Source organism: Fusarium oxysporum, chromosome II (assembly GCF_013085055.1).
Source record: "Fusarium oxysporum Fo47 chromosome II, complete sequence".
Lineage (NCBI taxonomy): Eukaryota > Fungi > Ascomycota > Sordariomycetes > Hypocreales > Nectriaceae > Fusarium > Fusarium oxysporum.
In genome coordinates this window covers 1,298,367-1,312,189 of record NC_072841.1, presented here as the reverse complement: position 1 = coordinate 1,312,189, position 13,823 = coordinate 1,298,367, and the positions used below count along the sequence as shown (strand labels likewise).

The 13,823-nt window shown below is 50.3% G+C and overlaps 5 protein-coding genes across 5 annotated transcripts; 4 read left to right on the top strand and 1 right to left on the bottom strand.

Moving 5' to 3' along the window:
• The first annotated feature begins 1,406 nt into the window (after positions 1-1,406).
• Positions 1,407-4,045, top strand: FOBCDRAFT_214226 (uncharacterized protein). Its single transcript, XM_031172860.3, has one exon. The coding sequence runs from the start codon at positions 1,836-1,838 to the stop codon at positions 3,684-3,686; it is 1,851 nt and encodes a 616-aa protein (XP_031049645.2). The 5' UTR covers positions 1,407-1,835; the 3' UTR covers positions 3,687-4,045.
• A 1,172-nt stretch (positions 4,046-5,217) lies between these two features.
• On the top strand, positions 5,218-6,254 carry FOBCDRAFT_214225 (Nitroreductase-like protein). The gene has a single exon (XM_031172859.3). The coding sequence runs from the start codon at positions 5,407-5,409 to the stop codon at positions 6,022-6,024; it is 618 nt and encodes a 205-aa protein (XP_031049644.1). The 5' UTR covers positions 5,218-5,406; the 3' UTR covers positions 6,025-6,254.
• FOBCDRAFT_175894 (phosphatidylserine decarboxylase-domain-containing protein) lies at positions 6,249-8,357 on the bottom strand. The gene is made up of 3 exons (XM_031172857.3): positions 7,729-8,357; positions 7,539-7,670; positions 6,249-7,489 (listed from the first exon to the last, which is right to left on the bottom strand). The coding sequence occupies exons 1-3, from the start codon at positions 8,142-8,144 to the stop codon at positions 6,415-6,417; spliced, it is 1,623 nt and encodes a 540-aa protein (XP_031049642.2). The 5' UTR covers positions 8,145-8,357; the 3' UTR covers positions 6,249-6,414.
• Positions 8,358-8,658: 301 nt separating this feature from the next.
• FOBCDRAFT_13923 (uncharacterized protein) lies at positions 8,659-11,745 on the top strand. Its single transcript, XM_031172855.3, has 2 exons — positions 8,659-9,403; positions 9,476-11,745. The coding sequence occupies exons 1-2, from the start codon at positions 9,110-9,112 to the stop codon at positions 11,495-11,497; spliced, it is 2,316 nt and encodes a 771-aa protein (XP_031049640.2). The 5' UTR covers positions 8,659-9,109; the 3' UTR covers positions 11,498-11,745.
• Positions 11,746-12,106: 361 nt separating this feature from the next.
• Positions 12,107-13,746, top strand: FOBCDRAFT_214221 (ubiquitin carboxyl-terminal hydrolase). The gene is made up of 3 exons (XM_031172854.3): positions 12,107-12,344; positions 12,402-12,415; positions 12,475-13,746. The coding sequence occupies exons 1-3, from the start codon at positions 12,323-12,325 to the stop codon at positions 13,408-13,410; spliced, it is 972 nt and encodes a 323-aa protein (XP_031049639.2). The 5' UTR covers positions 12,107-12,322; the 3' UTR covers positions 13,411-13,746.
• Positions 13,747-13,823: the final 77 nt, after the last annotated feature.

The window sequence follows — 13,823 nt, the reverse complement described above, 5'->3', positions numbered from 1 at the left end:
TGAACCGAGAAGATCCGCTTGTTGAGTAGCTCGTATGATCTACATGAATGTGCCGTTCAGGTTCCTGAACTGTAATTTCCGGTTCTGTATAATCTGATTATGAGGCGTGGGTGTAGCCTGTCAATACCCAACAACAAATAAAGATTGAGGGGAAGTTGATCTCTCACTGTGAGAGGCTGTGTGCAGTGAGTTGTGGTGTGGGCCAAGCTGATTAGTGTTGCTGTATGCAAGTTATCTTACCCTAAACCAAAATTTGAAATTTTCTAGATTTTCTAGCTTTCTGGCGAGGCCTGTGATTGGCTCAGTTGCCAGATTATCAGATCATCAGTAATTATTTGTCTTCACCAAGTCTTCCATAATACTTCATAAGTGTTAGACACATCAACAGAAAACAATTGATGCTGTTCGATCAGATCTTGGGATTAGAGACATAACGTAAGAATTGGGGAATGTCAAGAATATGCACAAAATACGTCTATTCGCTACAAATGCTTGATGTGTCAAGACAAAGAATCGACAATCAAGTGGCTGATTGATAAAGGTGGCTCCCAATCAAACGAACCAATCAAAGAAAAGACCTGTGCAAGCCGGCCAGCGTTGCACAAACCGGTCACTGGATCGGCAAGCATTAGATCATAGCCCGTCATGGAAAAGAAGCAGAGGGAACTGTTTCGCCAACTATCGATACAAGATAACAAAGACTGCATAATCGAGTGGATGATTGTTTTAATCCGGAGAAAGGATTCCCGTAGGTACCTTTTAGGATAGGAGAAACAATATTTGAAGATGCTGAGCCGACGTGCATGTGATTCGATTACACCAGCCCAGGCCTGCTGAGACAAACAAAAGCACTGACTGATTTATTAACTAACGGTGATTGATTGATAACGAAATTGCGACAAGGGAATGCTCCTGTTTCGGACTTCCTTTGTTTCTTTGTTAGCATTGGCCAGAACAATGGATGACTCTCAAGCCCCCTTTTTCATCATCATCTCAAAGCAATTACTATGCATTTCTTTAATCTATCCTGTGGCCTGTTGTTGTAAGGAGAGTTGCTAGGGGCCTGGACCGGGATCGTTCGAATTCGGGTTTTACGATGGGCTGGGGAAGAGGATAAGATGCCTGTCGCTGGTGACCCGACTGCCAGGTGATTGGGTTACAAGGGATCCAATTATCGCGTGTACCTGAGGAAACACAATGCAGAGTTGATATGTAATTTGAAGCATTTAGTGAAGATTTAGTGAAGATTTTATAATGCATTGCTCATCAATTGAATATTACAGTATCAAATGTCAGATGGCCCCAATAGGTACCTAGCGATAGTGAACGTCCGGGACTGACTACAGCGCAGTAGTCTAGGGCCACACCCCCCTTTGCCCGGTCTGATAGCCCCACGGTGGATATCCCCAACCCGCATCGGGGGCGCTTTGTGTTCAGTTCAGTTCAGGTTACCTGGATTTTTTAAAACCTCCCGCTGTCGGCCACTACTTACTATTTGAGTCTTTTGCCCCCTCCTGCTTTCCTCAGCTTCTTCCCTTCACCACACCAGCAAAGCTTCTTCATTCCAGCAGTATCTTATCAATCAATTCTGCTTCAACTGGAAGTCTACTAATCCTACAATCTATACCCTATTCGCCTCTAGACGACAGCACTCGCATCCCTGTTCCTGGACCGTCATGCTCTTTGCGTCCTGACGTCGCTTCAAACCATATCATACCACACAACTCACCGCACAAACCGTCACGATTTACTCGCTGCGAAGAACAATTCAACAACACCTACACCCAACTCTACACAACTTTCGGCGGGTGGCTCAAACACAATTTTGGCCCATCATGACTGCTCCTGCCATTCGAATTGACGGCATCGTCAACCCCGCCGCTCCACCTCATCCCGAACTGATCATGGCTGAGGGTGCCCCTTCAATTGCGCCCTCATTGACTTATTCGGACGATTCAGACTCACAAGAAGATGAGCCCGTCATCCCTCTCGAGCGCCGCCGTCGCGCATCTACACGTCTGATTGCCCAGAATGCCAGGGACATTCAGCGAATCACTGGTGAGACACCAGCTGAATATATGGATCGCTGCTGTGGTGGTGCTTGCTGCATGGGTGACCGAAATAATGTCGAGTATGAGCAAGTTACTCTACCCGACAACGATGCTTTCAAGTCTCTGGGTCTAAGACTTGAAAACATTCCCGCCAACTTGACCGGCATCATCGATATGCCTGAGCAAACTGTGTCTTTCACCTCAATTCCTCGACCGACTTCCTCACCATCCGACTCTGCCATCTCCCTCGGCTACGACTCTGAGTCTTCGCCGATAGCCACTCCTCCCAAGAACAACTACCTCGTTCCTGGACCTGGATATGAGGGTGTTGACACCTCAATTCAACCCCCTCGCTTTGTTCAGCCTCACCCTCCCCACAATGTCTACCCAGCCAGGATCCACAACACTCGTGAGCTCACCAAGCCTGGCGCCGAGAAGAGAACCTTCCACTTTGATCTCGATATCACCGACTACCCCCCTGAGGAGGTTTTTGACTTCAAGGTTGGTGGTGCCATTGGTGTCATGGCTCCCAACGATGAGATCTCGGTCGATGAGATTCTGGATGCTCTCATGATCCCACGCTTCCAGCGTGATAAGCCGGTCCTCATGAAGACCACCAAGGGCCGCTGGCCTACTGTGTGGGGTGATGACAAGCCTCGTGAGCTCGTTACCACGCGTCGCGAGCTCCTCACTTGGACCACCGACATTCAGTCTTATGCCCCAACCAAGGAGCTCCTCCGTGTCATTGCCGAGCACGCCACTGCCCCTAACGAGAAGAAGATTCTCATGTATCTCTGCTCCAACGAGGGTGCTAGCATTTTCTCCGACTTCCGCGGTGGCCCCCACGTCACTCTCTCACAGATCCTCAACGCGTTCCCCAGCTCTCATCCTCCCATGGACCAGCTCCTGTCCGTCCAAGCTCAGCTGATGCCACGATTCTACTCTCTCTCCAACGACCCTACGGAATCTTATACTCTCCGCGAACATGCTCAGCGACGCTTGATCGAGATTGCCGTCACAGTCCACGACTCTATGGACTGGCGACGTGGCTGCCGCGCTGGCGTTGGCTCTGGATTCTTTGAGCGACAGGCTCACAAGTTCATGAGAGCTCAAGCTGCCGGTGAACGTGCCCCTCAGATCTTCATTCCCATGTTCAAAGGTCTGATGGCCAACCCTCTGGCTAAACAATTCAACTCGGATGGTCCTATGCTCCTGATTGGCGCTGGTGTCGGTATTGCTCCTTTCCGTGGCTTCGTCCAGCGTCGCCTCAAGCAGGCCAACTGTGCCAATAAGGTCTGGGTCCTCCAAGGTATCCGAGACTCGCTTGTAGATGAGATCTACAGTGGTGAGTGGGGTGTTCATGAGGAGGAAGTGAAGCGTGTTGTCCAGAGCCGAGTGGGTACCGGCAAGTATGTTCAGGAAGAGGTTATGAATCAGTCTGATCTGGTCTGGTACATCATCAACTCTCTGGATGGCCGTATCTTTGTGTGCGGAAGTAGCAAGGGCATGGGCGAGGGTGTCGAGGAGGCTTTGTGTGATGTCGCCATGGAGAAGGGCAACCTCGAGCGCGAAGAGGCCCGTAACTTCTGGAAGCTCAAGAAGGAAGAGGGCAAGTACATCTCCGAGACATGGTAGATGTTTTAGCCTGCGACTTGATTCCAGCGACTTGATTTGGGAAGTTTTGGATGACGTTTGTTTTATACTGAAGAGGAATCATAGGGATCATTGTAACAAAAAAGGAAAAGTTGCAAACTGGCGCAAGCTGGATGGTCGCATCAAAGAAGGATGGCATATGGCATTTTCTGATTCGAGACAAGAGGAGCATTGGGCTGGGCATGGTAACGGCGTTACGGGAGTTAAAGTATAAGGTGGCAGTTTGCATAGTGCTACTATTTCTTCTACAAAAATACCATCGGCAGCGGTCTGGACGGGATAGGATTGACAAAGAGCTTGCTCTATCCTCGCCGAGAAATGAATTTACAAACATTAAGAAACATTGTTCTACTAAAGTTCCAGTGATGCTGTGACTGTACGATGCACTTAAATCGAGTCTCGAGATGTACTGCATTCGTCTGGTTTTCCAAGGCTTTCTACCGTATTGTTACTGTTTGTCCCTTGAATCTATCACCAATCAAGGATCCTTCTCACATGCAAGCAAGTGATTAAAATCTCACCAACAGAAGACCTGTCAAACGTGAGCTTCCCGTTGTCAGATTTCCTTTTTTGGCATCTGGTGAGATATGATAGGGCAGATGTGGTTCGGCATCTAAGCGGGAGCTCTAATATGCATGGGTTCGTCTGCTGTAGAAAAAGAAATATGGTTATGTCAGCGGATCTTTGTACCAGGAGCCATGCGCCCGGATGCATTATCAATCTCGCGCGCGCGCGTATTGCAAATCACGAGCGGTCAAGAGTTTAGGAAGTCTCCGAGTGTACTCGAGTCTCGCGATTAATCAGATGAGACAATTTTGTAACAGTTTCAGTGATTGACTCGCTCGACGTATGTTTTACGAGTGGAGGGATCGTTTCAGAGGCTACGCAGCTGAATACCTAGCTGATGCTTTGCTTACATGGAATTATCAAGCTGTGAGCGCTGCTCAGTGCATCCGGATGGCTGGTTACGTTTGTCAGCGGAATTGTGAAGTCTCGATCCGATCGATATATCCGAGTTTCTGTTAGCATCCATTGCTCCACCATGCTGCCAGACTCGACATTGAAGAGTAGGTATGTACATGAGGTAGATGACATCAAGCAACGACCGCGTCAAATACAGGAGATTTTAAGTTCAGGATTGCTAGTTAGAAGACACTATTAGTCGCAGTGATACGATTATGGCAATCATCTGAATGATTATTTCTATTCATCATTCGAGAAACGAAGTCCAATTCAAGCGTGGCTTCAGGGTAGCTTCCGACTGACGCTAACCTCATTTATATGTATATCCGGATGGAAAATCGGTCGGAAAGATATCCCAGGTCTAGCGCGCGCGAGAAGAAATTGTTAGCGGGTGGCTGACAAACTGATTAGACAGGCACAGGTCCCTTTACTGATGCAATCCCGGCGCCGCATTAGTCGCATTAGTCAGTGGAGCTTGGCGATTGCGAAAAGGTGGCAGAGTCTGATGTGTTTTTGCTCTTTACGAATGGGACAATGGGGAGGAGGGGCTGATATGGCGGGGCCGTTACTTTGATACAGTGGTCGGCAACTGATTGAGGGTTTTGTTATATATTCTAGTTGATTCCCCGTGTTGTCTGTCCATCCAGCTCATCCAGTCCAACATCAGTCCTTCTCAGCTTATATCACTTACACCACTTACACCTACAACAAACCTATAAACTCCCATACTCTATTCACAATGGCTGCTAAACTCTCCGCCAACGCCCTCATCGAGCTGGCCAAGAACCGCCGCTCCATCTACACTCTCTCCAAGAACCTCCCCATCTCCACCCAGCGCATCACCGAGATCGTCAACCAAACCACTCTCGAGACCCCCTCATCCTTCAACTCCCAGTCCAACCGTGTCGTCGTCCTCTACGGCGCTGAGCACGACAAGCTCTGGGACATCACTGCCGATACCCTCAAGGCCATCGTCCCCGCCGAGACATGGGAGGGCACCTCTAAGCGCATCTCCGGCTTCAAGGCCGCTGCCGGAACTGTCCTCTTCTACGTCGACAACGCCGCCGTCGAGGCCATGCAGACCAAGTTCGCCATCTACGCTGATCGCTTCCCTCCCTGGGCCGTTCAGTCCGCTGGCATCCAGCAATACCTCCTCTGGACCGCTCTCGAGGCTGAGGGGCTCGGTGCCAACCTCCAGCACTACAACCCTCTGATTGATGAGAAGGTTGCTGAGACTTGGAAGATTCCCTCTACCTGGACCCTCAACGCCCAGCTTGTCTTCGGTGCCAAGACCGCTGAGGCTGCCCCCAAGGACTATGCTCCTCTCGAGGAGCGTGTCAAGGTCTTTGGCGCTTAAAATAACTTTATGAAAGCATGAGAAACGTCAACTAGAATTGGCATAGAAACCTGCATTTTGAGCGAGTTGCAATTAGAACATGGAGCTCCGAGCTTTTGTTTTCCTTTAATAGACAAAATTACCAATCCTACCATAAGCAGTTGCATTGACAATGTCTTTCTCCTCTGACCGACACTTGAACATCCATGTTGGCTACGCATGCACCACCTGCGACCCAACCCAAGTCATGCCATGTTCTAGTGATATTTCCTCATAGCTAATGATACCGAAGTGAATTTTGAGACGTTCTTCATAAAACGTGGCATCATATATAGTAGTATACAATTATATATATCTTTAAATATCCAAACGCTTAACTTGCTTCTTGACTCTGCACAGCCGTACCGTGCCTCACTCAATGACACGTCCCAGAGCTTGTCCCATTTTCACCTTCTGTCCCTTCTGTACAGCCCAATCCCAGCCGACATGTCTATTATTCTCATCCGTTTTGCTTGAAGGTGCCTCAAAAACGAGTACGATGGTGCTACCTAACTGGAAACCGCCCATTTCTTCACCGCGTCGGAGCGCATGACCCCGCAGAACAGGGCTGGCTGCCTCGTATGTCGCTTCAGCAAATCCATGGTAAACTTCACCCCTGCGGGCAGCCTCCTCTGCCGCACGGTCTGCTGCCGTGTCGGTCAATAGGCTGTTGGTTCGAAGCTCCTTATCAAAGTTGATCACAATGGAGCCGACGTTGGTGGCGCCAACGGGGACATAACTGAAGAAACCCCAGCGCCAACGTCCTAAGAGAACTACTCGCTCATTGAGTGTGAAAAGACCAGGAAGGGTTCGCTGAAGGTATGGGGACACGCTATAGAGTTCTCCTGCAAAGTGGCGTCGGCGGTCAACAACCCAGTTCGTGGGAGAGTGAAAGCGGTGGTAGTCGCCGGGAGCCAAGTAGATAACTGCATAGTAAAGCGATGTAGTGTTGTCGGGAGATATGAGATCGTACCAAGGTCGCTCGCCCAGAGCCAGTTCGGCACGAACCTCAGAGACTGTACCAGGAGATGCGGGCATAGACTCGTCTTTAGCTGCAGGAGCCTGTTTTCCGGTGCCAGTGAGAAGGTCGGGGAGAGTGTATGAAATGCCATTGACTTGAGCAAACTCCTCGTGCTGCTTAACAAGCGACTCCTCCTCCGACACGTCGCCTTGGCTTGTTGCAGGAGTTGAGGTACCGGACGTGCCAGAGATGCTTGGGGCAGGAGTATTCTTTCCAAGAAGAGCATCGATAGTGTAAGTCATACCCTTAACTTGCTCAATGTCATTGCCTTGAATCTGGCCAAACTGAAGTACTTTTCCATCGGAAGGGCAGATGAGAGTATGAGGATCCTGATCGAGTGGTCGAGCACCGGGCTTGAGGGTACGGTAGAAGAAGGATGCGAGGTTGGGGTAAACGTGAAGATCGGGTTCGGCGACTTCGTCGAGGCTGCTATTGTTAGCAAAGGGATCTCGAGAGTTGAGTTGATGGAACAAACTTGACACCGAAAATCCAAGAATAAAGTTTGAAACCGGGAACTCGAAGATAGTAAGGTATGGTAAGTTCATTAAACCGTCCCCAAAGTCTAGAGATAGCCTTTAGGGGTAGAGTTGACATGACCTGGACTTGCCTGGGGTTGAGTTAGCATTGACATGGGAATAGGGGCATAAATAATTAAGGTAACATACCAAGGACCATCAGGTCGGATTCTGGCACGCTTCTTGGGTGCCCTAGAACCCTCCTGTCCGTCTTCATTCTCGAGTCTCTCCTTTTCACGGGAAGAGACTTTATAAAACTGGACGAGACCGAGGAAACCAATACCTAGACCGACAGGGATCCGGTACCATTGAATTTTGGTGTTTCGCATGGCCTCGCCGAGGCGCTGGGAAAATCTTGGTCTCTTGCCCGAATTGGAGGCGAAGGTTCGAATTGAAGAGACCGAAGGCCGTGATAGGCATCGCGATCTCGTGGAGGCCAGAAACATGTGTCGCGAGGCAGATGGCGAGTAACAATTTGTCCAACGGCCGTGGGTGTAGAATGAGTTGCGGAGCATGTGACTACCGAGCTTGGAGGAGCCAGGCCCAAAACCAAGGGTTGGAGCCATAGCGGGCAGTAGAGATTGACAGCGATTGAACGCTGCCTCCTTGCCTTTTATACAATTGCGTAGAGTTGTTGGGCAGAAGAGAGGTAGTTGAAGCCCCTCAAAGAGGACTGGACCCTTGTTTTCGATGGATGTTGACGTCAAAACCAACGATGACGATGGATTGCGGCTGCTCGAGCTTGTTAGCCGCACACAGCCAAGACACACACAGCTTCTCGGACAGCTCTCGGAAGCAAAAGACGCCGACCGCCGAGGGATGATGATGGCCTCGAAGAGAAGAGTGTGGGTAGAACATGGGTTTTAGGACACTAGGTAGGTAGCCAATCAAAACTAGCCCTGGACCGACCTGATCTCAACAGACCGACACCCCAACAGCGAGCAGCTGTCACTCCCCTGGCTGTTCCCCATTGTTGCAGGCTAAGGTGAGTGTGTGCCTGAGCTTACCTGAATATGGCCCCAAAAGGCAAAAGGCCACCCTGACCATTGTCGTTGCCGTCGTCTTCCATGTCTTGGTTGTTATAAATCAACCACCACTTTCAACACCTTCTGTACTCTCATTTCACCAGATCGTATTTTCACAGTGAATCACTGCAATCTATTTTGGCACATAATTCGTGTTGCTCGCAGCTGTCGCATATTGTCATCCCTTTCTGTATCATCTGTCGTCAGACTCCCTTGGACATGCGACCCTTTTAGTGTTAGTAAGACGACACAACCGACGTCAGTTAACGAGCCGGTGCTTTCTTTCAACACGCGAGCTCTCGTAGATCGACAGCCACGATTAGGAAGAGGCGAAACCCCATGTTGTCGATTACAGACTTATGTTCCTGAGTCATAAGTTCATCCACAACGACCCGACCTGTCCTTTATTCTTCGTCGCCATTCCTTGATCTCGATACTTCAGGCCACTTCATCCTCCCTTAGCTTACCTGCCTACCTGGGAGTGGCATGCTATTAGCTTGATCATCATGGCTTCCGTGCCTTCTGCTACTCGTCCTCAAGACGATGGGCCTTCCGTCGCCTCTACTGCGACGACTGACGAACAGACTGTTAACCTGCAGGTCCTGTCACCGTCTGTTGGCGTGAATCGACCACTGCTTTTCCCGAACCTTGCTGCAAATACTACAATCAAGCAGCTCAAGGATAAAATTCGCCAGGCTCTCCCCTTGCGACCCGCCGACGACCATCAACGATTGATTCATAGGGGACACGCACTCGTTCGCGAAGCGGATACACTAGTCGATATCTTTGGCGCTGATGCGGTATGTAACTCCTGAACGGTGATCAGTCCATGAGTTGCAACATGCTAACTAGACGGCTCGTCATGTCTACAGATTCGCACTTCCGAGCAGCAGACGATCCACCTTGTCCTTCGCGACATGACCGATAGCCCATCTTCAACTCCCAATGCGCCCTCTGCGCCACCGTCCCTCGCCGCTCCTGTTCCTGCACCTGCACCTGCGCGAGGTCCGAGCCCAACCGCTTCCGCACCACCAACACATCCTCCACGCCCTCAACCCCAGCAACCCCAGCAACCCCAGCAACCCCAGCAACCTCACGGCCAACCTTTTGGATACCAGATGCCACCGGGGTGGCGGAACTCGATGCCCCCAACTTCCAACCCGTTTCCTCAACCACGCATGCCGTCGCCTTCGCCTTCACATACTCCCGAGCAAGCGGCCGCCTTCCAACACCAACATCAGAACATGACACAGTGGTTGAACAGCATTCAACGAGAGGCCATGGCTAGAGCTCTCAACCAGAACCAACGAACGAGAGCTCAAATGGGGATGCGCGGCGTTGGAGACCCCAATAACCCTGGAAACACTGGTGGAAACAATAGTGGCCGAGCAAGCCCAGCGCCAGGCCATACCGTTTACCGTGAGCACGTTGGACCAAATGGGAGCACCTATCAATTCGAGACTGTGATTCGGACTGTGGTACCTGGACAACAGGGTAATGGTGGTGCTAGCGGCTCAATGTCTCCAGCTGATGTACAGAATCTTTTTCGAAACGCTGATATCAACCAAGCTACGTCGGCAATGGCCAGCGCAATGCAACGAAGCGCTTCGAGCACCTCTCTTCACAATCGACATCAACATGGAATGACGGCGCCCATGTGGCCCATGTCCCAACCCATGACCGGCAGTGGTCGTGGAACCCCTGATTTGTCTCTTAATCGACTCAGTACCACTGCAGCTCCCGGAAGTTCACAGACCAGACAAGGACCTGAGGTGTATATTCTCTCGTCGCCCGAGGGACCCAGAGCCTTGCTTTTGAACAATACTAGTTCTGAAACGTATATCACCCCACGGTTGCGAACTCAGACGAGTCTACCTCACCTTCGACAAGCCGCTGCTCTCAGTAGTGCCGCTCTGGATGCTCAGAGTCAGCTGCGAGCGAGACACCACCACCACCATCATCCTCATCATCACCACCATCACCATCCCCGTTCCCAGGTCGCGCCGCAGCCGATACCTCAGCTCCAGGCACAAGGACGACCTCTGAACCTACAACCCCCCCAGCCTTTTCAGCAGCAAGCTCAGAACCTTGCGCCGCAGCAGCAACCCGCATACCCGGCCCAAGCCCAAGGCCAAAACCAAGCGCAGGAACCGGACCCTGCGGCGATCATGGCTCCCCTGATGCACCGGGGAAATCCACCTATGGCTGCGCTTCCGCCTCTCCTTATGCAGCTTTGGCCGCAAATCTGGCTACTGTTCCGACTGGTTCTGTTTGTCTGGTTCTTCACTTCCCCCAACGCAAGCTGGTCCAGATGGTTCACCATCATTGTGATTGCCGTGCTCATCTTTTTGCTTAGTACTGGAATATTTAACGGCGTTCCAGATCACGTTTGGCAGCCTTTGGGACGACACCTTGAAAATCTGATTCCCGCTGAGCCCAGACGTCGCCAAGCTATCGCCGGAGAAGACCAGCAGAATCAGCAGCCTCGACAAAACCCAGATCCTACTGAAATGGCACGTCGACTTGTAGCTCAGCACCAAGGTCCTGAGAGTTGGCTGTTATCACAAGTCAGACGCGTGGAGAGAGCTGGTCTCTTGTTTCTGGCCAGCATCGCACCGGGCGTTGCAGAAAGGCATATAGCCAACCTGGAAGCAGCTGCACGAGCAGAGAGAGAGCGCCGAGAAGCCGAGGAGAGAGAGGCCGAAGCTGCGGCGGCAGCTGCGGCAGCTCAGAACGAAGAGAGCCATGAGAACCAGGACCAAGCTGAGAATCTTGGTGAAGAGGCGACCACCAGCACTGGCACAGAGCACAACGTAGAAGCACAGACGGAGCAAGGAGTTCAGGATAATAACCAGCGAAACGAGCCAGCCAGGGAACAGCTTATTCCCTTGTAGCGTTTTCCCTTACGATGATAATTTATTGGTTGAAATGTGTTCAAGCGAGATGCGGGATGAGTGGAAAAGTTTAGACCAACGCTGCATGTGACAAGCGTTGGAATGAGGTGAAAAATACTGGAGTTGGCGGTGTTTCTTTTCGTATGGAATCTGGCTTATTCCAGTTTTCTTCTTATTTCTTGCATTTCTTCTATCGACGAAGAGATTTGCCACAGAATAAAGTTGAGCCCAGGCCTTTTTGTTATTTGGTATCGATGATTTGATAGCTTTCAAAGCGTGTTGCTAATATGCACTACCCATAGATTTGATGTGGAATTTGACATAAAAGAGGGAGACCCTTCAGGTTAACTTAGTAGTTACCAGTTACATGTCAAGTCCTTGACTTGTAAGTGTATTCATACCTTAAGTCTGAGAGACAATAATTCCAAAGCTCAATTAAGACAAAGAACCTCGAGCTTGTCAAAATTGCATAACCCTTTCTCTAAAGAAGGGATTCTCTTTCTCATTCTAATGCCTGAGGATGGCTACCAGGGATGTTGTCCCTCGAATGATGTCGTAGCTTGTTGCTGCCTTTGGCTTTTCTTATCTTATCAGCGACAGATGATATCAGTGTCGTGTGGCTCCAAGCTCAGTTAGTTGCCTTTGAAGCTCCTACTTTTATTGTCTCTCCCAAACAACTTTATAACACCCGAGAAGCGTCCTGACTCTGTCAATCTAGTTGTGTACCCTTTGAGAGACTACGTCAATTCTCATTCCCTCAAATACCTTAGTCATAACCTCTAATTCTAGCTGAAGTTGCTGGGAGACGCCAGACTTGTCGCAACAATGAGTGGCGGATGGAATACCAGTTAGTTTCCTGCTCCGTGCATGATATTGACTGATATACTGACTTGAAATTCTATAGTTGAGTCCGATGCGGTATGATCGAATTATGCTTGCGAACCGTTGAGATTGGAGAGCTAATTCGAAGCTGTCAGGGTGTCTTTACCTCTCTCATCGAGAATCTTGGCGTCAAAGACGTTCAATTCGAAGAACTCCTCACACTGGACCCATCTGAGCTTCTGTCCTTACAGCCCGTCTACGGCGTGATCTTCCTCTTCAAGTACCCGACTGATCAACCATATGCGACACCCGAAGGACCCCGCGACGGCTCGTTCGACAATGCTGCATCCGAGAACATCTTCTTCGCCGCCCAGACGATTCAGAATGCATGCGCCACACAAGCTCTGTTGAGTGTACTACTCAACAAGACGAAGGATGTTGAAATAGGCGAGAAGCTTGGCGAGTTCAGAGAGTTCACCATGGTGTTGCCGCCCGAGTTCCGTGGTGAGGCGCTGAGCAACTCTGACCTCATCCGTGAGGTGCACAACAGCTTTGCTCGCAGCAGTCCTTTTGCCGACGAGACGGACAAGACTGGCGCCGAGGCAGAGGATGCGTTCCATTTTATCGCTTACACACCTATTAACGGTACACTCTACGAGCTCGACGGTCTGCAACCCGCGCCCATCTCCCACGGTGCTTGCAACTCCGAGGACTTTGCCACCAAGGTAGTCGATGTTCTTCAACGCCGTATTGCGCGATATGATACCACCGAGATTCGTTTCAACCTCCTCGCCATGTGCCGAGACCTACGACAGCGTGCGCGTGACTTTGGGGATGAGGAGCTGCTCGCAAGAGAAGAGCGCAAGCGAAGGGACTGGATGTTTGAGAATGCTCTGCGAAGACATAACTTTGTGGGCTTTGCGGGTGAGGTGATGAAGGGAGTTGTGCGCAGTAAGATCGCCGAGGGTGGTGATGCTGCCTATGAGAAGTGGGTGAAGGAGAGCCTGGAAAGGAGGAAGAATGCGGAGCAGGCCATGAGAGGTCGAGCTGGAGGTGGTGACGGTGATGGCGATGTTGATATGGGAGCTTGAAATGTTTAATGAAGGTCATGGCGGAGATAAAGATACCAGGTTCTGTGACTGAATGTTTTGGCAGATGTTTCATGATACCAAGCCTACAATAGCTGGTGCTTCTTTCAGACGACATATAAGGAGAGCGACATCTCCTGTTGTACCACTACACAGTCCGCTTGTCACTTGCACCATAACGATATTCATGGCTCATAATTGCTTGTATACGTTACTACATCACATTTGACATCTCAGTATCTTGCCCTCCTATCGGCAGTTCCCCTCCATCCCCTTTCTCTGATATCGCCAATACCAGGCTGCACTACTATATACTGCTCTGAGGGCGATACTAGCCCTTTCTACTGTCATCATCCAGAAGCAAACATTGTTCCACAATTCCAAAATGAGGCACCAGCTCTCGGAAATTGATCGAT

Coding starts and splice junctions, on each gene's coding strand:
- FOBCDRAFT_214226 (XM_031172860.3), top strand. CDS start 1,836: ATGACTGCTCCTGCCATTCGAATTGACGGCATCGTCAACCCCGCCGCT.
- FOBCDRAFT_214225 (XM_031172859.3), top strand. CDS start 5,407: ATGGCTGCTAAACTCTCCGCCAACGCCCTCATCGAGCTGGCCAAGAAC.
- FOBCDRAFT_175894 (XM_031172857.3), bottom strand. CDS start 8,144: ATGGCTCCAACCCTTGGTTTTGGGCCTGGCTCCTCCAAGCTCGGTAGT. Junction 7,671..7,728: donor ATCCGACCTGATGGTCCTTG/GTATGTTACCTT, acceptor ACTCAACCCCAG/GCAAGTCCAGGTCATGTCAA. Junction 7,490..7,538: donor TCTTGGATTTTCGGTGTCAA/GTTTGTTCCATC, acceptor TAACAATAGCAG/CCTCGACGAAGTCGCCGAAC.
- FOBCDRAFT_13923 (XM_031172855.3), top strand. CDS start 9,110: ATGGCTTCCGTGCCTTCTGCTACTCGTCCTCAAGACGATGGGCCTTCC. Junction 9,404..9,475: donor ATATCTTTGGCGCTGATGCG/GTATGTAACTCC, acceptor TCATGTCTACAG/ATTCGCACTTCCGAGCAGCA.
- FOBCDRAFT_214221 (XM_031172854.3), top strand. CDS start 12,323: ATGAGTGGCGGATGGAATACCA.